Source organism: Acomys russatus, chromosome 17 (genome assembly GCF_903995435.1).
Source record: "Acomys russatus chromosome 17, mAcoRus1.1, whole genome shotgun sequence".
NCBI lineage: Eukaryota > Metazoa > Chordata > Mammalia > Rodentia > Muridae > Acomys > Acomys russatus.
Window position 1 is genome coordinate 13188396 of NC_067153.1, and position 24031 is coordinate 13212426.

The following is a 24031-nucleotide window of genomic DNA, read 5'->3' on the forward strand; positions in this document are numbered from 1 at the left end:
CATTTCCACCAGCAATGGAGGAGTGCTCCCCTTGCTCCACATCCTCTCCAGCATGTGCTATCACTTGAGTATTTTTATCTTAGCCATTATGATAGGTGTAAATTGGAATCTCAGAGTCATTTTGAGTTGCATTTCCCTGGTGGCTAAAGACAATGAGCACTTCTTTTTTCTTTTCTTTGTTAAAAAGTAATTAACTTATTCCCTTTACATCCGATTGTAGTTCCTTTCCTCCTCTCCTCCTGGTCCCATTCACCCTCCTGCTCCTCCTTTGCCCTCTCCTACTTCCCAGAAAAGGGAAACTCCCCTCCTCCACTAGCCCACTCCAGCACATCAAGTTGCATCAAGACTAATGACATCCTCTTCTCCTGTGGCTTGGTGAGGCTGCCCATAGGGGGCTGCGGGTGGGGTTATCAAAAAGCAGGGAATAGTATCAATGTCAGAGACAGTCCAGTTCCCATCACTAGGGGACCCTCTGCCCATCAGTTACACCTGTTTAAGGGACATAGGTCCTGTCCATGCATGGTCTTTGGTTGGTGCTTCAGTCACTCCAAGCCCCCTATCTTGGTCCTGGTTAGTTGGTTCTGTTGGTTTTGTGGAGCTCCTATACCCTCCAGGTCCTTCTCTCCTTCCCCCCACTTTTCCACAAGATTCCTTACCCTTAGCCCAATGTTTGGCTGTGAGCATCAGCATCTGTTTCGATCTGCTGCTGGGGAGAGCCTCTCAGTGTTGGGCAAAAGGATAAAAGGGAGGGAATAGGAGCTCGAGAAGAAAACCAACAGTGCCAATTAGCCAGGGCCCAGGAAGGCCTATGGTGACTGAAGCACCAACCAAAGAAAAGAGCATGAATGGACTTGAGCTAGGCCCCCTACACAGATGTAGTCAATGGGTAGCTTGGCCTTCATGTAGGTACCCTAGAAAGGGGTGGGGTTTCTCTCTTATGGACTCTGTTCCCTGCTTTTTGATCACTTCCCCTGGTGGGCTACCTTACCAGGCCAGTGGGGAAGAAGATGTGCTCAGTCCAGATGAGACTTGAGAAGCTTGTGTGGGTTGGTAGTCTGGTGGAGGGGCAGCTTCCTTTTTCTGAGAAGTAAGGGCAGGGGAAGAGGAGAAAGAAGGAGGGAGAATGGGACCAGGAGGAGAGAAGGGAGGGGGCTATAATCAGGAAGGAAAGTGAATAAAGAAAGAAATAAACAAACAACACAAATTCATCAAGTCCTATTTGTGTTGCTCATATGCTCCTGAACTCATGGCTGACCTCCTTTTCCTCTATTGCCCCTCCTTGCCCTCTTGCTCTTCTATGGATCTCCTTTTCCTTCCTGTTTGCCCCCATAGTTGCTAAGAGTATAAACTGGTACAGCTACTACAGGAATTAGAATGGAAGTCTCTTCCAAAACTGAAACCAGAACTACTATGCACCCAGAGAACTGCATGTCCTCCCACAAAGACATGTGCTCACTGATGTGCTGCTGTTCACAATAGTCAGGAAATGGCACCAGTGTAGGTGTCCATCAACAGGTGATGGTTACTTGTTAAAGGAAACACCAGCATAGCATCCTCTTGTTTATATGATATATGTGGGAAATGCCACATGCCACATCTCACATCTTAGATTATGACAGGTACACATGGAGAACGTTCGTTACTGTCCAGTTGTAGACAGGAGGAGAAAGGAAGGATTTTTAAAATAGAAATAAAATAAAGGAGAATAGCTTATAAAAAACAGCTAAAGGAAAACAAGACAAAAGGTCACACTTTGGTTCCTTGCTATCAGCCTCTGAAGATAGTTGTGACTCTGGAAACTTCAGTGTGGTGGGACTGTCACCCAGGACAATTAAGCTGACGCCAGAACCCACACTTAATAGTGTTTATTTTGCTGAAGGTAGAACTCTGTCTCTATGCATGGCATCATTTCACATAATGAATTGGGAATGAGTGAAAAGCTTGCAGGCTACTGCGGGTCTGCCCACCCCCCAGTTGAGGGAGGCGGAGAGCCTTACTGAAGTCCACAGCTGCTGAGGGTGCTCATGAATGACAACGTTGGAGTTCACCATCACACCTTCCCAGCTCCAAAGTTATCTTTCTATCTTTACTCTGTAAACACTGTTCTTAGGACTGACCTCTTCCTATTGCAAATAGGAGATGCTAATTGTACTCTGACAAAAAGAAGGGTGAGCAGTATGTTAAGATAAAATAGCTGCCTTCTCTCTAGTCTTTTTTTTCTGTTTTCTTTTGCATAAGGCAAGTCAGGCACTAACATGTCTCAACTGTAATTTTATTTCAGATTCTGCAGGCAAAGTGGCAGCCGGCAAGTCTTGTCACTGGATACAAGTTCTTAGTTCATGTAACGTACCCATGTCTAAGAACATGATAGGATGACTCTCAGAACTCAAGAAGGAGCTGTGCTCATAATTAAAGTTTTTATTACTAGAAATAAAGGATGGCCATCTCCACAAAATAAAAACTGGAGGTGGAAGAGGGAGGGGCAGGGGAAGGAGAGAGAGAAAGACAGACAGAGACACAGACACACACACACTGAGAGACAGATGAGAAATAGAGAGGAAGATGATCCATAGGTTGAAGCTTAGCTAGAAGTTTTTGTGCTCTCAGGACTTTTCCTTGTCCTGGAGCATCCCTCTATGTAGTCAGTCTGTAAATCTGAGGAATTCATCTTAGCCACAGGATCTTGACTGTTCACTGGTGCTTTCTTACGTGGACAAGATTGAGTAAGTTACTGGCCTCACATCTAGATGCAATCTTTTCACAGAAGTCTAATGGGTATTCCTTTTTTCCTTGCCAAATCTTCTAATCACATTTTGCCATGCTCATATCTTCATTTAGTTCATCAACATAAACTCTTTGTGATTTTAACCCGAGTCACCTGGGTAGCATAAAATATCTGTACACTCCTAAGTAACCTAGGTTTTCTTTAACTTGAGAACTTTCACAAATATGAAGGTCATCCCCCTTCAAAGACTAGTAATGAGGAAGTGTTGGATTATTTTCATACAATTAGGCATTTGAATAATTTATGATATTGGTTTGTAAACTACAATATAATTTTCTTCTTTTGTTACAGGACATAATTCTAGTGTTTATCCTAATTTTGATGTCCCAGTAACAAATCCTTCAATGAATCTAAAAGAGAAGGAAAAAAATCTCGAAAAAACATCCTCAGGAAAGGACATTCCATTATCTACTACAAAAGCACTGCAGTTGGGCTCTGACAAAGATGCTATTAGGTGTTCAGAGATGGAAGAGAATGTCTCCACACGAAATCCTGCAGATGTGTGCTCAGCCTCTCAAATATATCTGACCATTGGCGAATTTCAAAACAAAGCAGGGGTGCCTGAAGATGAATGCTGGACTGTCCCAAGGTCTGATGCTGTCAAAGTTTCACTAGCAGATGTGGACATGTCTAGAAGTTCAGGCCCTGAGAATGACCAGACCCCAGCACTGACCTACATTGATGTGCAATCTAGCAATAAAAATCACGGTAGAGCCGAGCCCATGCAGGACCTTAATACTCAGCATGAGGACAGGAACTCTACGGACAGCTATGATCTTGTTAAGACTATGCCAAACAAAGCTGAATCAGGAATAAGTCAGAATAATGCTCACTCTTTAAGCCAAAAAGCTGCTCTTGAATTCAGGACTTTAGGAAAGGGAGCAGATCAGGAGGGAAAGCCTGTAGTGCTGAGTCTGAAGCTTACCCCTGCTGAGCCCTGTGACATAGTGAACACTGCTATGAGGGAACCTTCCGACACCAGGTCTTCCCTGCTGGACCATGCAGAAGAACAGGAAGATCTGTCAGTGCTCTCTGGTGTTATCAAGAGGTCAGCCTCCATAATATCTGACTCAGGCATTGAAAGTGAACCAAGCTCTGTTGCCTGGTCTGAGGCCCGGAGCAGGGCCCTGGAGTTACCCAGTGATCGTGAGGTTTTACATCAGGTGGTTCGAAGGCATGCTCATCACAGGAACTCTTTGGAGGGTGGCCATACAGAGAGCAACACTAGTCTGCCCAGTGGCATCCAGGCTTCTCTTACCTCTATCAGCTCTTTGCCTTTTGAAGAGGAGGAGCGGGAGTTGGCACTGACCAAGCTAACCAAGTCTGTCTCTGCACCCCAGATCAGCAGCCCAGAGGATATTGCTGAAGCTGCAGATACTAGGAAGAACACAGAAGGATTTTCTGAAGACCTCGACGTTTCTCAGAAGGACAGTGGTTCACCCAGACACAGTTCTCATTCTTATGGTGGATCCAGGGTCCAGGATGTCAGGGCAGGACATTCCCTTGCAAATATAGCTTTAGATTCTCACAGACCCCAGGGCCCTGGGTACATAGACATCCCCAAAGGCAAAGAGAAGCAGCCTGACCTCCAAGAACCCTGTTATTTGGATGGCATGGCTGAGAACACACAAAGTGTTGAAACCAAAGGTCTTAACTTAAAAATACCATGTACTATAGTGCTTGAAAATTCTAGTACTGGTTCTTTTCATAGAGCAGCCGCGGAAAGTGCAAAAGGCAAACCTAGAGAGTCAAGTGTGAATAAACACATACTGTCCAGCAACAGCATCTCAGAAGTCAGGGCTGGGTCTCACCGCAGGGTGCCTGAAATCAGTTGTGCACCAGCTGTTGAAGCTGTCAACCTGAGCTCTACAGGTGTACAAAGTGGTTCACCAAGTGTCAATAATGCCATGACATTGAATAGAAGACATAATGCCTCTCTGGAGGTAAAACATGAAGCAGGCACTGTGTGCCCCACTGTGACTCACACTATTGCCTCCCAAGCATCACGAAACCAAGAGCTGAAGGCAGGAACTTCCGTGTCTGGGTCCCACTTGAACTCCACAGAGGCCTTTACTCTGGATAGCCTGAAGGCAGTGGAAGTCGTTAACTTGTCTGTGTCTTGCACTGCCACATGTCTCCCCTTCTCATCTGTACCCAAGGAGACTCCTGCTAGGGTTGGACTCTCTTCCAAACAGAACCTGGCTCCCATTACTCATCAACCTTTGGGTTCCTTTGGTGTTGTTTCTACCCAGTCCAGCAAATTGGAGGAAGAAGTCAGTGAAAGGATGTTCAGGTAAGCTTGTGGATAGCTTATAAGATCCTCAATCGTTTAGATATTTCCAAAGTTTTCTCAGCTTCCTGCATATGATTTAAACATGGAGGCATTTGTTATTTTCACTGAAATTAAACAATAATGTATATATCATGCAATTTTGAATGTCTAAGTAGTATAAAGAATTACCGATAAGCCCATCTCCCAACATAACAGCATAACAATTTTTATGCAGAAAATTTATATGTTGATGTTTGTCTCCTAAATATATTTACTTTTGATAAAAATAAGATTATTGTGGTACTTCTAGATTATTTTTCCATTTTAAAATGTTAGAAATATCTTTGCATATAACTCCATCTTGATTCTGTAGTTCAATGCTTCTATAGTAATACATTGTGTCAATGTATTACTATATATATATATATATATAATGTATTAACTGAATTACTAATGGGTATATGAAAATCTATTTGGTTTTATTGTGATGTACAACTCTTATGAATACCATCGAGACTCCACATTTTCATATCTTGAAAAGGAGACTTTGGGACCGTAAAGGGAAAGGATCCCATGAGCTTTGCCTCCTTAAGTTCCCTTTAAGATTGTGAGCTTCTCAAAGCCACTACTCTTTTTTTTTTTTTTTTTTTTTTTTTTCCAGTAGCAGAATATATATCTTGATCTTTGGCTTGGACTATATTTATTTTGAATCCTCAATTATCAGCTATATCTACTATTGGACACTTGATAGAAATATTTTATCAGTGTATCTCATAATTATTATTCTCTTGTCAACAGCTAATAGATGCTGATTTTCACATAAAGAAATAGCTCAGGCAGATAAACATTGAACATTCTGTGTAATAAATAGTATTAAATACCTGCCATTTACACTGGTCACCCATTCAAGAAGTCTAGATAGACACTGTCCAAAGCTGAGTCAGGGTTGTTTAGCTCCAACTTATTCAAAGTCTTGCAGGAGACCAGGCAGATGAGACCAGAACAAAATCAAGAACAGTTTTGGGAAAATCTGATGATTCCTGAATGCTCTGGGGAGCCAAAAGTTTTATCTGGAAGCAGTGACTATACATTAGAGAAAAGGAGCAGAAGAAACATGTTCAAGGAGGGAAAGTTATTGACTGGAAGTAGAAGAGGATGCTGATAATAATAATGGAATACCACAAACTTGAAAACATGCAATTGTACCTTATCCAAGATCTACAAATTTACATGTTTTTTACTGCTCTAGATCAAAATTAGGACTTTGCTCATGTTGGGCAAGAAATCTATAATCAAATTGTATTTTCACACTATTGAAACCTAAAATACCTTAAAAGCTGGTATGACAAACATGTAGAGCATTTTTGCACCATGATATTGTTTTATATTCAATCCTAGTAAAAACATTACATTTAATTACCTTACCTTTAGGTCATAGGCTTAGGCCATACAGAAAACAAAACATAATTCTGTGTATAGATATGACCTCAGCCTCATATTATCTCACTATGGGAGATAGTGAGTATGCATGCGTATATATCCCTAAATCTTAAAAAACCGAAACCTAAATCTCTTCTACCCCCAAACATTTCAGAGAACCAACAATCATCAGAAGTGTTAAAACAAAGATTCTAGCCTTAGTATTCTCATTTGTAAGTCAATATTGTTAACCACCAACTTGTCAAGTAACTATAAAAACAACATCTTAGCTGGGTATAAAGGGCATTTCAGGATTCCAAGAATACACATAAGCACGAAGAAACCAAGATAAGCCAAATAGTTTATGCTGCTGAATAGAAAACAAACAAAAACAAAACAAAAGAACAAAATACAAACCCCAAAAATCTGTGTTGCTGTTGGGAGTGGTAGGAGGTAGTACTTGAAAAGCAGGCAGAAGCTAAACCGTGGTGGGCTTGTATCACAGGATAGGAACTTCCCTCTCAGGAGCTGGTTTTAAAGGTGTTCACATCCTGTTAACTGCAGGATTCTTATAAGTCTCATTACCCAGTTTCCTGTCCAATTCCAGATTTAAATAGAAATCTGCAGAGTCAAAACTATTTCTATGGTTTAGTTGAGCTATTTTCCTGCCCTTTTATTAAAACCAGCATCTCCCCTAAGCTACATTCAATGTTTGATATTCTGAAAACAGTTTGCTTGTGAATACTCATCGCTCCTAAATATCAGCCCAACTCATTCCCTGCTCAACATGGAACAAACAGCATGGTTTGTGATTAATTGGTATATTCTCCAGTTTCTATCAGGCCAAAGAAAAGTTTAAAAAAGAACTGAAGATTGAAGGATTTCTGTACAGTGACTTATCTGTACTAGCTTCTGACATACCATATTTCCCACCAGAGGAAGAGGAGGAAAACTTGGAAGATGGGATTCACCTGGTGGTCTGTGTCCATGGCCTGGATGGTAAGTTCTAAAAACATTAATGTCTCAAATGATTGTCCTACATTCAGTTTATGTTTATGAAGTAATTTAGATCAGGATTTACTCTAAAAGTAACTGAACATTAAAAATTTACCATCTAGGGAAAGGGCATGGTACAAGAATATATATTTATGTGTACATACATATATGTATATATGTTATATGTAATGTCTATAACATGTATGTTTGTATTATGTATGTCAGTTAATTCATGAATGAATTCATGAAATCGGTGATGTGAATTTTATCAATCAATAGAATGAACAAGGAAATTGTATAATTAATGGAACAGTTGTTTTGAATAAAAGAGAGAGGAGTAAATGAATGAAGAAACAGATGTATTGTTGGAATGAATATCTCAATGAAATACAGGAATTGGTGGAATTTGTGAGTCAATAAAATGGTTATAGAAGAAATAGAGAGGAAGGAATAAAGTATGCATTGCAAGGACCATGCCATTAGAGGTTGCAACTATTTTGCTATTTAGTTCCTATCAATTATGTGGCACCTTTTGTTTACTAGATGCTACCACACTCTAGGATTTGTAGAGATAAAAACGACTTTTACATTCATTACCTCAGTGTCAGTAAAGATTGATTACTATCTATTTGTTGAAAACTCTAAAATTCTTTGCAAGTAAGAAATCTGGGGGTCCAGAGAAATGGCTCAATGGTTAAGAACACTTGTTGCTCTTCCAGAGTAACTGAGTTTGGTTCCCAACACCTATGATAGTGAGGAATGAATGAATGAATGAATGAATGAATGGCTCACAACAGCCTATTACTCCAGCACCAAGGCAACTAATGCCCTTATCTGGTCTCCAAGACTACCTGGATACCAGTGGGAATCACTCACCTAGGGATACACAGAAATAAAAAGAGTAAGAATAAATCTTTAAAGCTAGAGCTCTGGTCAGGCAACAGGCCTTTCATTTGTCAACCTCATGCATATTGAAATAGAATTGTAGAATGAAGGTAGAGATGATTTGCCAGTATTGTCCTGATTCAGAGAGCTGAGCTGCTCATGGCAGCATCACCCAGGTGACAGGTCAAAAGAAAAACAAGTGATAACAAAGATAGCTTTTATAATATTACTTCAGTAGTTCAAGGTGCATGTGTGTAACCTGTTTGGAATATTATAGGATCTGTCCAAAAGTGTGTTTATATTAAGAACCGAGTACAGTAAGTCCAGTTATGAATATTTACACAGGCTCTCTGTTGTGCCAAAAGTACCTCAAAACATATCTTCTTATAAATTTCATCTAACCTATTAAATGAAATTGTCTTAGAATGTTTTAGATTCAGAAAGTTCTTTTACTCTTAGTATCTTGAAGAGAGAATGTTGTTTTATTACCAAGTCTTCATGTTAAATATAAACATTACAGACTTTAAAAAAAATTCCACTACCAAAATATCATTTGGGAATTTTTCAAGTAGTATGAATATAAAAAGGTTTTGTTTAATTACAGCACTAATTAAACTGTTCTAAAACTGAAATATGCCACAGTTCATTTTGAATTTCTCAGGAACTTTGTTACTTCCATTTGAGTTAGAATCTTGTTTATAAAGGACTCCTTTTTTCCTTCCTTCCTTATTTATTTATTCATTTAAAATTTTTTATTATGTTTCTTTTTAACTTATACATTTATATTATTACACATGTGTAAAATAAACTACATACAGCAGGAAGAACCACAAGAAAATCAGGAGTTATATAAATGTTACATTCATATTGATTTGGCTATTTATGTTTGACAAACTTGAAGTAAACATCTTTCCTATCTGTTATGTCTAAATTTTTTGAATGGAGATTAATGTATGTTATAGCTCATATCTATTAACTTAAAACATCTATCTTTATCTGAAAACATCTTAATTCCTAACCTACTAAGCTTAATTGAAAGACTAAACTATCTGGTATTCAAACCCATCAGAGACTTGAGAAAGGATAAAACTTACATACCTGAGTGAACCTGGAGTGCACGTTAGCAGCTTCCAAAATGAAAAAAATGACTGACACAGTTTACTGCCTGAACAGTCACCTAACACTCTCTATAATGTCGGAGCATCATCTTCAGCCTTCTGGCCCAATATATCTGACAGACATATTTGTAAGGCAGGAACTATTGAGGACTTGCTTAGCCTGTCTTGGCAGAGTTTCTCCATCAACTCTGCCTGCATCTAAACTTGCTCATTTTTAGACAGAAGTATGTCTGTGTCAGAAATGAGGACATTTTGCCCGGTGGCTGGTTTGCCACATTTGAAGCCAACTCTATAAGGAGGTTCCTTGATGCTCATTATCTTCTTTGAGGCAGGGTGGGTGTTGCCAAATGTTAACTTGTCTTGTTGTCAAAGAATCTTTAGAATTAAAAAAAACCTTTAAATGTCCTGTTCTGTAAATCTCTGGGGTTTTTGAAGACCTTATTTAACTATTTTACCTCATATATCTATTGGATTATATCTATCTATTAGACTTAAGAGTATATATTCCCATAATAAAATTAGACTAGTTTTTGACATGAGCATGACTTGCATCAATATATAAAATTCAATACCAATGAATTAAAAAATAACCTTATTTGTGAGTAACAATTAGGGCCTTGGGATGAGGAGTAGATTAAATAATCTACCTTTTGTTCTATCCTCCCTCTATTTTTCTATATCCCCCTTTCTTTCTTTTCAGCTCCTATCTCTTTACGTACAAAAGAAAGATAAAGGAAAAGAGATATGTCCCTGAGTCAAACCTAGTTTCCTCTCTGTAAAAGACCAATAATACTTATAACCAACTCCCAGTGATATAAGCATCTATCGATCAAGAGAGTAAACAGAAACCTATCCAACGCCTATTAGAGGAAATGGGACATCGTTCTCTTAAGGTTGATTTAGGTCAATAATTCCTTTGAAGCTGCCCCCTGCCCCAAATTGGAGTAAATGGTTAAGTAAGCCAGGGATAGCATTTGTGGTCCATTTTTCAAAAGTTGTGAAATTCCAGGCTTAATAGGAGTCCTGTGTGGGACAGAGTGAACTGCTGCATCAATTGGGATCAGAAACATTCTACAACGCTGTCCTGGGAGCTGTCCTGTTCTGACGGGTAACAGTAACTGAGGCACCTGGGGCTGTAACATGGAGGGTACAGGATGTCAGCATCCTGCTTGCTGAGAGGAATGAATCATGCCAGGTCTGATCTAGCATCAGTGTTCAGTTCTTTTGCCCTGAAAACATAATTTCTCACAAGCATTATAAAGTTGTAACATTGTGATGGTATGAGGTGTGCAGGACCAATTAAGGCTGTTTCTATGCTCATTGTATGAGCAGAAGTAAGACATCTGCAAGTTTTCCTTCATGCCATACTAAGAATGGCCTCATTTGGGAAATTTAAGTCATAACATGAGTGAATCCAAAGAGCATATATTTATTGACATAGACAGAATGGTGTAATTCAACTTCCTAAGAGAAGATATGCATCTTGCCTAAAAGAATATGACCTTGAGCCTCTAGATTTAAGTATGCGCTATAGGCTACGGGATGGCTAGCATCTGGGAATATTCACATAAGGTTGGTCACAAACCTTTAGTTCTTTCAAATTTTGTGTGATTCTCTTATACTCCCTTGAATCATTGGAGAAATTCATTGGGGAATGATAAAAAAATTAGTTGTAGTTTCACTAGTGTTTAAGTTCTCTGAAACCATGACCTATGGGTTTGGTTTACATGGAAAAGCACACTACCAAAATATTAAATAAGTTGTATTTCAACTCTACAAGGATCCAGGATAGGAACTTGCCACACATCAAGGTAGATACAGTGGAATTCCCACAGCCTAAATGAAATGTATGCCTAACTTAATGTGTTATATAATTCACTTTCCATGTGACTTTTTAGGTCAACAGTGTATTCCATGTACTGTTTGTGCTTCTCATCCTAGCAACTTCCTACAATTGCCAACCTTTCATTCCTTGGCCCTTGATGGAATGGAATGCTTGGACATTTAAAACCTTACTAATCCAGTGTTCCTTGGCCCATGGGTAATTCTTCCCCTATTTGCGCAACTGAACCATACTTGACTATCTATTTCCTCCTAGTTACATATAAGGGACAGGCAAGTAATTTAAGAGGGACTGTCTCACTGTGCCATATCAGTCATTAGGCCACTCCTTCCAAAAAGCTAGTGAGAAAATAGTTTTCTGGTGAAGAAAAATAGCTGATATGGCAGGTCAAGGAATAATTCCATTGAAGATGGGCCATTTAGAAGAGCCTGCCTCTGTGTGTTTGCATGGACTGGGATAACAAGAAAAGAGGATGGGGAGTTACTTCAGTTAATTTAGTTATCTGCTTAAAAAAATAGAAGGAATATCCAATTGTACTATGAGAAAGGGAGAGAAAGATATTTCTTGTGACTTATGATTAATTATAGGACTGGTGTTATCTGTTACTTTTCAGGGAACAGTGCAGACCTCAGGCTGGTGAAGACATTCATAGAACTGGGGCTCCCTGGGGGAAAACTGGACTTCTTAATGTCTGAAAAGAATCAGGTATGAGGCAGAAATGTTGGGTTGAGAGAATATTGGATTTGAAGGAGCATCCTAAGGTCACCAAGATTATATATGGACAGATGAATGAAGGGCTGCATTTAAGAAAAAAACTTACCATGTTCCTTTGGAGTCTGAGGAAAAAGTATGAAATGACGGAGACGAGTTAGCATGTATCAGTTGACTGGAGGCTTCTGGCTTCATTGGGCATTGGGATCATGTCAGCTTATGTAGTCAGACTGGGTCCAGGACATTGTCACCAGCATCTGAAGAGCCAGATTATTATTGCTTTACAATCACCTGGTAGACCGAGGCTGTGACTCTAAGAAAGCACTAAGAGTCAAAAAGAGATTAGCAAATCCATGAGCAAGAGATAGAAGGGGAGGTAATCCCCCTCAGTCACAGTCATAGGGGAGGGGAATAATGGGAAAATGGGGGGGGGGGAGGGAGGAATGGGAGGATACAAGGGATGGGATAAACATTGAGATGTAACAAGAATAAATTAATAAAAAGAAAAAAAAATTAAAAAGTTAAAAAAAAAAAGAGAGAGCTAGGGATGGCCAGAGAGGTAGGTAAATGTGTCCTAAGCATCCTTTAGAAGAATACAATTGCTAATAAGCAAAAAGAGCTCTCATGAATACTAAAAATGGTAGTTATACAGAGAACCATCAGATCCCGAGGAGGCATTTGTTACCAAGCCTAATCGCCTTTCAATCATTGAGGCCTACATACTAGAAAGTAAGAACGAAGACTCCCAAGTTTTCCTTGGGCTTCCATGCACACATAAATTAACAAATGTTCAAAAGTCCAAAAGACCTAGCCCATACCTCAACAGTTAGAGCTTAATTCTTCTGCCTAATTTTGACACTGACTATGTTGTTCTATGCCACATAACAGGTGGTAAAATGTGAGGGAGGAAGAATTAGGAGAACCATCATCCAAGGGCCCAGTGTTTTCAGTTATGTGTCTGAGTTTCCTCATTGCACCTTCAGTGCAGCTCCATTGCTAACTGTTAGCATCAGGTCATCACAGTAAAGCCATGAAGCCCAGGGGTTCTGCAGAGAATCCTCCCTCTGACCTGAAGAACAGGATGCCATACAGAGTTCCAGATCATCTATGTCTCCTCTGTCCTGAGGAGGGAGTATTTGATATGTGTCTGTGTCTTTAAGGAGATGACCCAGGGCATTCAGGGAAGGAAGAAGAAGAACTGAGCAACATTCCCTGAACTTGTGTTGGATTTATCCCAGTTAAGGTTTCTCTTCAGGCTAGGGGGATGTGGTTAAAAAGCAGAGGTGCAGCCAGGGATCCAGCCTTATTGTATGTCCCTCCACATACTCTGTAATGTGTCACAGGACGCCTGGATTCCCCATGGGTTCTGCAAGCTTGTTTGAACCAGGACTCTGTGCAAGTCAATAAACAGGAAAGACTTGACTCAGTACTAATTAAGTCCTATTGTGTTGTTTCATTGCTTAAATATTGAAAGTCTTATAAAGAGCCCAGAATGCAAAGGTCTTTTCAAAATACCCCAACTGTGGAACACTTGGGATTATTTTGTACCTTAGTGAGATTTTTTTTCAGAGCATTTTTCATCAGAGTGAGTGTAATCTTCATTACTACACAATTTGTAAAACAATAAATATGCTAACCAGTGATTTCAAAAGAGCAAAGAGGCTCTTGGAGACTAGAAGGTCATGATAATTGCAGCACCAGTCTTGGGTGTGTTAACAATATTTTCAAGAGGCTTTAAAAGATGTTAAAGAAAACATTGCATTCTCCATTTTTAAAGGCCAGGGAGATACAGATTCAGGCTGTGGAAACCACGGAACCTTGGGCACAGCCTCAGGGGACACAGCTGCAGATAAGATCATATTGCCTGAAGCCAAGCAGAAGTGTCACTCTGCTGTGTCCCTCTCATGTGGCAGGCTTCAGGTGACCATGCACTTGAGGGTCATTCATCTCTTTGCAGCTCCTTCCTCAGGTGGACTCAATTCTTCATAATCATAATGAATATTCATGAGAGGTTTTGCCTGGAAGCTCAGGCATCCCAAGATGTTGTTGCTCCTGTACTGTTTGAGGGGTAAATTTGCTTGTAGATACGGAACCTAAATAAGTTCTTGTGTTGCTCTCAATCATATTCCAAAAATTTGGTTATATAGAGCAATCTGTTATGTCTTCAAGTACTTAGACATGTGTAGAATTTCCCCTCTTTTTTTATGCTCCCTTATCATGTGGTAATCCTTCGTAAGACATGGGTGTGTGGTTTGAGCTTTGTTAATAGGTCTTTTACAAATATTCTAAATGGAAATTTCTAGTCACTTTTATTTACTTTTTTTTCAAATCACATTTAAATAGTAGATGTCGTATTTAGCTGGAATTTACCAGACTTTGGAAAATATCTAGTATCATCATCACTCATAAAACTTTGGAGAAAAAAAAATTTCTTTTGAACCACTGATACATTAATATATAAACAGTAATGAAAAAAACTGATTTCAATCTAAATGTTAAATGCTTCCCCAGTGTATTTTGGTGGTGGTGGTGGGGGGGGGGGGGGGGGGATTAAGTTTTTGCTTGTATAATAGCTTTCCAAGTTAATTTCCAAGTAATTCATTTAACTACTTTACATATTTACACTAATAGAATTTTCACAGTGTATAAATGACAGTGTGACTATTAGCTATCTATATTAACTTTCTTAAAAATCTTTATTATATTATGTTATAAACATCATAATCTGATATTTTATTTCTATGATTGAATTGAATATATATGATTATAGTTCAAAATGTAATTTTCTTGTATAAATAAATGGATTTAAATACACTTAAGATTAAGCCTAAATAAATTGATTTAATCCTTATTTTAAGAAGACATGGGTGGCTTTATATCTTTCCCAAAGCTGATGTCTATGCATTGACTTGTATAATACCCTGAAGGATATGCTAGGTTAAAGGCAGTGCCTTTAGAGTTTCCCCATTTTTCTTTCTATTGCTGTGATAAACACAATAACCAAAATGTAATTTGGGAGGGAAAGGGTTTATTTCTTTTCCACTTCCACACTGCAGTCCATCATTGAGAGAAGCAGGGGTGGAACTTAGAAGCAGGAACCAAAGCAGAAGTCTTAGAGGCACAGTGCTCACTGGCGTGCTCCGCATGGCTTGCTTAGCCTGCTTTCTTACTGCATGAAGATCCACCCCCTCAAGGGTGGTCCATCCCACATCAATAATCAGTTAAAAAATGCACTGTAGATTCACCAACAAGCCAATCTTGTGGAAATATTTTTTCTAATGAGAGTCATTCTTCCCAGCTGTCTTTAGCTTGTGTCAAGATGACAAAAAAACCTAAACAAACAAACAAACAATGGCCCCCAAACCACAACCATCACAAGGGTCAAGCATGGCTTGGTGCAAATCTTCAGTGCAAGTGGTCTCCCCTAGCAGGGCCTGCTTCCTCCTCTATGATGTCATTCCACCAAGACACAGTGAGCTCAAGTTGTGACAGCAGGACCATATGCCAAGAACGTATCCTTAGACCATCCAGTGCCTTTCCCCAACTGAAGGCTTTTTAGTGCACACCCAGTGGGCATTTTTCTTGATGGTACATCTCAAGCTGTAACCTCTACAAGAGACTCACACACCTTCCAGGAAAGTGTCATGCTGTTTAATGAAAGAGGCGGATTTCTTATGTGGAGTGCATAACTTCTCCCCATACCTTCTCCCCTCGTTTTTTTTTTTTTTTTTTTTTTTCCAGATGGACACATTTGCAGATTTTGATACCATGACAGATCGATTGTTGGATGAGATTATTCAACACATCCAATTGTACAACCTCTCCATATCCCGAATTAGGTAAAAGGAATCCACAGGTAGCTAATGCCGAGGGAAGATGGGTGACATGTTTTTGAGTGTTTGCCATATATGAATCTTAAGATACTTTGTAATCCACTGTGATAACTGACCTTTTAGCTCTTGATGAATCTGATTGCTTTCAGGCAGGAGCAAATGAGTGAGTGAGTACCAAGTCTGGTTTATCACCTATATATCTCTCATGATATGGGTGATAAGAATTAATAATTTGCTATTCGGCAGTAAGAGTCTTAAAATTATATAATAATATCTAGTTTGAATTCATGTTGAAATTCTCACAAGATTAGTTTTTTCCATGTACTGAGTGTATAGCTTTTTTGAAGCTTTTCAAATCTTTGAGCCTCCACTTTATTACATCTTAACTTTAATGTCAGGGTGTACTAGAACCCCGAAGGAATCTCCTGTCCAATTAGAGGGTTTCAACCAGTGCCAATTGTATCCTTAAAATATGACAAAATGTCAGTCTAAGTATTAGATAACTTAGAATAAACAAAGCAGCTAGCATATAGGCACGTCACCATATGACTATGCTCTGGGTATCAGTTAGCTATTCTTGTTGGTCTCCAGAGATAGCATATGATGTATTTATTTATTTTTATTTATTTTTTTATGATGTATTTATTACACAAAGAAGGATTCTCTTTTTAGAGGTTTGGCTATAATGACAGGACCCAGTCCAGGCAATCCAATTGTATAAATTAACAGCTCTATCTTTACTCTGCTGCTTTTATACTTATTGTGAGAAGAAGCAAGGTGGTACGCCTGTCATAATTATTTATTTGATAAATAATTAGTTGAAATCTGAATGGAATATTGAATTTATGGATCTGAAAGAAGCAAGAAGCTTGAACAGAACATGTAGGAGAATGGCTGGTCTGTCTAAGTGGGAGCAGGAAGCTCAGTACAGGTGCAGAGAGCGGCGGGGCAGGGATGGAGGTGGTGGTGTTGCGCGGAGTCAGAGCAGTAGTCAGAGCTGAGAATAATAGGCTCCTAAGAAAGTCTAATTGTCTTCTGTAAATGACCAGGAGAGCACATTGCTTAGATGGATGGAGTTTAGGAAGGACTCCATGCTGTCTTTCGATGGGCCAAGAAGAAGCCTAGGGACCAAGGGTCAGGGGGACTGCTCAGATAGTAGATCTGAGATAAACATGGCAATTCTCCCACACCTCACCACTGGCATAGAGCTTCCTTCCGTTCACAAGTACCAGATGGAAATGAGTCTGTAGTCCGTCCCTTGGTACCTGGCAAGGAGGAAAGTGCTAAGCTCTTGGTGCATCCCATCCCTTCCCATCCCCCACCCCCGACCAGCAGCAAGCAGTCCCCTGCTGTCATTCACTTGTGTCATTCCTGCCTCTAAACAGCTTCATCGGCCATTCTCTTGGCAACATTATCATCAGATCAGTCCTCACAAGGCCCCGGTTCCGGTATTACCTCAACAAACTCCACACATTCCTGTCGTTATCTGGGCCTCACCTGGGCACTCTGTACAACAACAGCACCCTGGTTAGTACAGGTAAGATGAATTCACCTTCATTACCTCCAAAATTAATCAGAGGCACCAGGAACATGGAATTGGAGACAGATGTTACTGATGGAATGTTATAACTCTCCGAACTGCAGGATGGTGGAGGGAGATTTGATATGAAAATATGGTACATATATACAATGGAGATTACTCAACCCCAAAGGAAAATGAAATTTGCAGAAATAAAGACAGAACTGAGAAATAGCATATTAAGCATATATTCAAGGCCCAGGAAGACAAATACTGTATATTTGCTCTCGTATGTGGAGTCTATTTTCTGATTGTTAAATTTCACTAAGGCCTCTTACCCTACAATATTCATTTACTTTCTGGGAAATGGAGACTATATGTCTACATGCATGTTTACATTTGTGTATATATATTTATATCTATATATACCTATACATGTACATTATATGAATATATATATTATATATGTAAACATGTATTATATAAATATATATAATATTATATATGTAAACATGCATTGAATATAAGTATGTATTCATATTTATATGTCAGTCTCTATTGCTAATTTCTTCTATGAATATCACAGACACCAAAAGTTAAAAATTCTTAAGTTTTTCATATAAACGCCCGTAGTTTTTCAATGTAACCTAGACAACCATTTTTATACATTTTTGTTTTTGTTTGTTTGTTTGTTTCAAGACAGGGTTTCTCTGTGTAGCCTTGGCTGTCTTGTACTTGCTTTGTAGATCAGGCTGTCCCGTTTTTCATACTTTATATTTTCTCCAGACGGATTTTAGTTCCTAACAAATTGCAAATGTTATACAAGAAATTGGTATACAATGTTGTCAATGGATAATGTCTCGAAAAAAATCTGCATGAATTCAGTAGATACAACTTTTGAAAAAAAAAAATGCTTTTAGGCTTGTCAGCCTGAGTGCAATCTTTGGGACTCAATGGTAGAATGAGAGAACTAACTCCCCAAAGCTGTTTTTGGAAGGCATGGCACATGTGCATATGCATACACACCCTACAATAAACAAATAATAAGTATTAAAAAACAGATTGCTAAAATAAATTTTAACATATTTAGTTTAAAACCAAGATATGCCAAAACATTATCATTTTAAAATACAAACACTATAAAATTACTGAGCTAAAATGCTACCATTTGTATTTTCTTTGAAATTCTATGTCTACTTTACACTTTCAGCATACTCCAGCTACCCACACTTGTTTACAAAGCCACTGCCTCAGACAATGCATCTCTTTATATGTTTGTAGAAGCAACTAAACCCTAGAATAATAATGTGGGGTGATGACTGTGCATAAGATCTTTTTCTCTATATTGAAAAAAAACGTTATTTTATTATTGTAACCACAAATAAGACATCTCAGTATACCCCATGAGAGTCATTTGTAAGGTCTCTTCAAGTAGCGCACATTCTCAGAAGGCATGCTGTATTCACATCTCCCAGATCTCTGCAGTCTTCTGGATCTCTAGTCGGAGCAGCCAAGGGACTTATTGTTGCTAAGATACATTGTAACTGTCTTCTATGTATTTCCTCAATGATTCTTCGTTTCTTTGCAATTAAAATACTAACTCTTTAAGGCAATATGAAAAAGGAAAAGAAAAATGCTTTCGCTTCTTGGCGAGTTGACTTTGCTGATGTGGAAGTACCCGATCTGACTCACCCAGGTGTGCGCCTGCTTCCTGCGTTCAGCGCGGTGTAAATGGGTCAGTGCATGTTGAGGATCTAAAAGGACAGTTACAAGGCAAACTACCCATCTATATTCTAGGTCATATTTAATTGAATTAAATTCTATACTGCTTGCTTGTGCTCTGTTGTGAGGCCCTTTCAACTTTAACTGTAATGTAAGAGAAGTTGGGGTTACAGAGAGAAAAGACAAGACCAGGGACATATCTTAGGGCACAGTGCTTGACTATTATCCACAAAGCTGTAGGTTTTATCCCCAGTACCACAGAAAAGGATGATGAGGGAAGAAAATAATGGGATTGGAGAAAGAGGAGGAGAAGGGAGAAGGATGAAGAGGAGGAAGGTCAGGAATAGCAGAGGAGGAGGAGGAGCAAAGCTAGATGTATTTTGGGATATGAGCAGGGTTTCAAAGGCAGCAGATGATAGAAAGGTTTTCTGGCCAGAAGCTCTGGTGTACGTAATAGCCGGAAGGCTGGTTTAATCAGAAAACTGACAGAAATTCTCAGGGATAGAACCAATGCATTCCACAGTGCAAAGTGGGTGCAGTGTCTGATGACAGCCAGATGATGAAGGGTCTTAGATGATGTAGCAAGTTGCTAGAAATATATGCTCTACAGACGACATAGACAGTACCAGTGGGTTTTCGCTAATGGTTTTGTGTTCAGAAGCACATCTGAGGTATTTGTTCATGTACAGTAGTGTGTTAGTTAATTTTTATCTTTTAATGTAATGTTTTCATTAATTACTTGAGAATTTTATATGTGCATTCAATGCATTTTGATCATATTTACCTCCTACTACTCAATATCCACCACCTGATGGCCTATAGAGTAGAAGAAAAATGTTTTCAAATGTTTATCTTATTTATTTATTTACTTATTTACCTTACATTGGATTGCAGCTCCTCCCTCTTTCCACTTTTCCACCTTCTTCCCCTTTGCCCCCTCCCCTTCTCCTCAGAAAAGGGGAGCCCCAACATACTAACCCACGCTGGCACATAAATTCCATCAGGACTAAGTGCATGCTCTTCCCCTGAGGCCAGACATGGCAGCCCAGCTAGGGGAAAGTGATACAAAAACAGGCAAGAGAGTCCATGTCAGGGACAGCCCCTGCTCTACTTGCTAGGACACCCACAGGAAGACCAAGCTCTCCATCAGCTACATATGTGTAAAGGACCTAGGTCCTGCCTGTGCATCTTCTATGGTTGGTGTTTCAGTATCTGTAAGCACTCTTGGACCTATGTTACTTAACTTTCTTGGTCTTCTTGTGGAATTCTTGTCCCTTCTCAGCCCCTCTCTCCTTCCACAAGACTCTTCCACAAGACTCCCCGAGCTCTGCCTAAGGTTTGGGTATGGGTCTCAGCATCTGTTTTGATCCACTGCTGGGTAGAGACTCTCAGACAACAGTTATGCTAGGCTACTGTCTGCAAGCATAACAGTATCATTAAGAGTGTCAAGGGTTGGATCTCTCTTTTATGGGGTCTGTCTCAAGTTGGGCCAGGCATTGGCTGCCTATTCCCTTTACCTCTGCTCCATCTTTATCCCTGCACCACTTGTAGGCAGGGTAAAATTTTTGTTGAATTTTTTTTTGTGCATAGATTGTTGTCTCCCGCCCTCCACTGGAAGTCCTGCCTGGCTAGGAGGTGGCCATTTTAGTCTCCATGTTACCAACTGCTAGGAGTCTCAGATAGAGTCATCCCCATATCCTCCCAGGAGCCTACCATGTTGCAGGTCTCCATCTTCTCCCAGAGATGCTCCTACCCACTGGTTTCTCTTCTCTCATCCAGCCCTCTAACCTTCCACCCCTGCTCTCCCATACATGATCTCCACCCTCCTTCTCCTCCCTCCAACCTCTCCTAACTAGTTACCTCTCTTCATCTACTTCCAATGTCTATTCTATTGCCCCTCTGTGTAAGATTCAATCAAACATCTTCCTTTGGCCCTTCCTTGTTACTTATCTTCTTCAGGTCTGTGAATTGTAGTATGTTAATCATGTACTATATGGCTAAAAATCAGCTTATAAGTAGGTACATACCATGTGTGTTTTTCTTGATCTGAGTTACTTCACTCAGAATGATCCTTTCTCATTCCATCTATTTGCCTACAAACTTCAAGATTTCCTTGTTTTTAGTAGCTGAATAGTATTCCATTGGGTAAATGTACCACAGTTTCTTTATCCATTCTTTAGTCGAGGGACATGTAGGTTGTTTCCAGCTTCTAGCTATCACAAATAAAGCTGCTGTGAACATAGGTGAGCAAGTGTCCTTGTTGTATGGTGGAGCATCTTTTGGGTATATGCCCAGGAGTGGTATAACTGGGTCTTGAGGGAGAGCTATTCTAAATTTTCTGAGAAAGCACCAGACTGGTTTCCAAAGTGGCTGTACAAGTTTGCACTCCCACCAACAATAGAGGAATGTTCCTCTTGCTCCACATCCTGGCCAGCGTGTGCTGTCACTTTTTTTTTTTTTTAATCTCAGCTATTCTTAGGGAGTTTAAGATGGAATCTTAGTGTCATTTTGATTTGTATTTCCATGATGACTAAGGACATTGAGCATTTTTTTCTTTTTTCCTTTTTTCTTTTGGTTTTTCAAGAAAGGGTTTCTCTATGTGTAGCCTTGGCTGTCCTAGACTCACTTTGTAGGCCAGGTTGGCCTCAAACTCACAGCAGTCTGCTTGCCTCTGCCTCCCAAGTGCTGGGATTAAAGGTGTGGGCCTCCACTGCCCAGGTGAGCATTTCTTTAAGTGCTTCTCAGCCAAATTAAATTAAAATGGATGCACAACATACCCAAGCTTATGGGACACAAAATAAAAGCAGTGATAAAAGGAAAGTTCATAGCATTAAGTGCTTTCATTAAGAAACTGGAGGGGTCTCATACTAGCACTTTAACAGCACCTCTGAAAGCTCTAGAACAAAAGAAACAAACACACCAAAGAAGAACAGAGAGGAGTAAATAATCAAGCTCAGGGCTAAACTCAATACATTAGAAACAAAGAGAACAAAAGAAAGAGTCAAGGAAACTAAGAGCTGCTTCTTTGAGAAAAATCCATAAGATAGACAAACCCTTAGCCAAACTAACTAAAAGGCAGAGAGACAATATCCAAATTAAGGAAATCATAAAAGAAAAAGGGGACATTACAACAGATATTGAGAAAATTAAAAGAATCATTAGGTCTTATTTTAAAATCTAAATGAAATGGACAATTTTCTTGATGTATTCCACTTGCCAAAATTAAATCTAGAGCAGGTAAACAAGTTAAAAAGTTCTATAACTTTTAAGAACATAGAAGCAGTTATTAAACATCTCAACAACATCGGCAACAACAACAACAACGCCTAAGGCCAGATAGTTTCTGCACAGAATTCTATCAGACTTTCAAGAGGAGTTAATACAGATACCACTCAAATTACTCCACAAAATAAAAACATAAGGAGCATTGCCAAACTCATTCTGTGAGGCCACAGTTACTCTGATACATAAACTACACAAAGACCCAACAAAGAAAGAGAATTTCAGACCAATTTCCCTTATGAACATTGATGCAAAACTATTCAATAAATTACTCACAAACTGAACTCTGACAACATCGAAAACATCATGCACCATAATCAAGTAGGCTTCAACCCAGGGATGTAAGGGAAGTTCAATATACAAAAAGTCATCAATTTAATCCACCATATTAAAAAAAAAACTGAAAGAAATAACCCACATGATTATCTCATTAGATGCTGAAAAAGCCTTTGAAATAATTCATTACCTCATTCATGATGAAAGTCTTGGAGAAATCAGGGATACAAGGTGCACACCTAAACACAATAAAGACAATATACAGCAAGCCTACAACCAATATCAAATTAAATAGAAACTTAGAGCAATTTCACTAAAATCAGGAACAAGACAAGGCTGCCCACTCTATCCATATCTCTTCAGTATAGTACTAGAAGTTCTAGCTAGAGCAGTAACACAACTAAAGGAGATGAAGGGGATGCAAATAGGAAAGGAAGAAGTCCAAGTATTGCTATTCATAGATGATACTATACATAAGTAACCCCAAACATTCTACCAGAAAAATACATCTGACAGAGGATTAGTGTCTAGAACATACAAAGACCTAAACTCACTAAACACCAAGAAAACAAAGAACCCAATTTAGAAAGAAAGACAGGTTTTAGAACTGAACAAAGACTTCTCAAAAGGTGAAATAGGACTATGTATTTACTGATTAGCTAGATCCATTACTGTGGTGCTGGCAGTCACCTCTAAAGATCTCGCTCGCTCTCCCTGCAAATTTTTCGGTCTTCTTCATATTTTCCACTCACTCTGTAACTTTCTTTAAGATGTGATTCAGATTCAGGATTATTCTCTCAATATCTTAAGGATGACCCCTGTGCTTGTGCTTATTTGGTAATTTTATACACGACAAATGTAACATCTTTTCTTTGGCACCAACCCAAACTGTCTTTGAATAAAGATAAACTAATTTAACCACTCACCCTCATAAGTATAAACTTGAAATATAAAGAGTTTTTTTTTAATTTTTTATATTTTTAAAATATATTTTATTGTTTTATTCTTATTACATCTCATTTGTTATCCCATTCCTTGTATCCTCCCATTCCTCCCTCCCTCCCATTTTCCCCTTATTCCCCTCCCCTATGACTGTTCCTGAGGGGGGTCTTCCTCCCCCTGTATATGCTCATAGGATATCAAGTCTCTTCTTGGTAGCCTGTTATCCTTCCTCTGAGTGTCACCAGGCCTCCCCATCCAGAGGACATGGTCAAATATGGGGCACTAGAGTTCCAAAAAAATAAAGCCCCAACTCATCCAATGTAAAATACCTAAAGTAATCCCATGTAGTTCATATTACTTTTTTCTATATATGTGGACATTTACATGTCAACCATTGGGATATATGCATATACTTCTCTCTCCCTACA

At 39.2% G+C, this 24031-nt stretch overlaps 1 protein-coding gene across 1 annotated transcript in view; it reads left to right on the forward strand.

Moving 5' to 3' along the window:
• Nucleotides 1-24031, forward strand: part of Fam135b (family with sequence similarity 135 member B) — a 285376-nt gene that overhangs the window by 252838 nt on the left and 8507 nt on the right. The window contains exons 13-17 of the mRNA XM_051159566.1: nt 3077-5078; nt 7309-7475; nt 11932-12023; nt 15771-15868; nt 17248-17399. Of these exons, the coding sequence (XP_051015523.1) occupies nt 3077-5078; nt 7309-7475; nt 11932-12023; nt 15771-15868; nt 17248-17399 (2511 nt within the window). The remainder of the gene's footprint in view (nt 1-3076; nt 5079-7308; nt 7476-11931; nt 12024-15770; nt 15869-17247; nt 17400-24031) is intronic.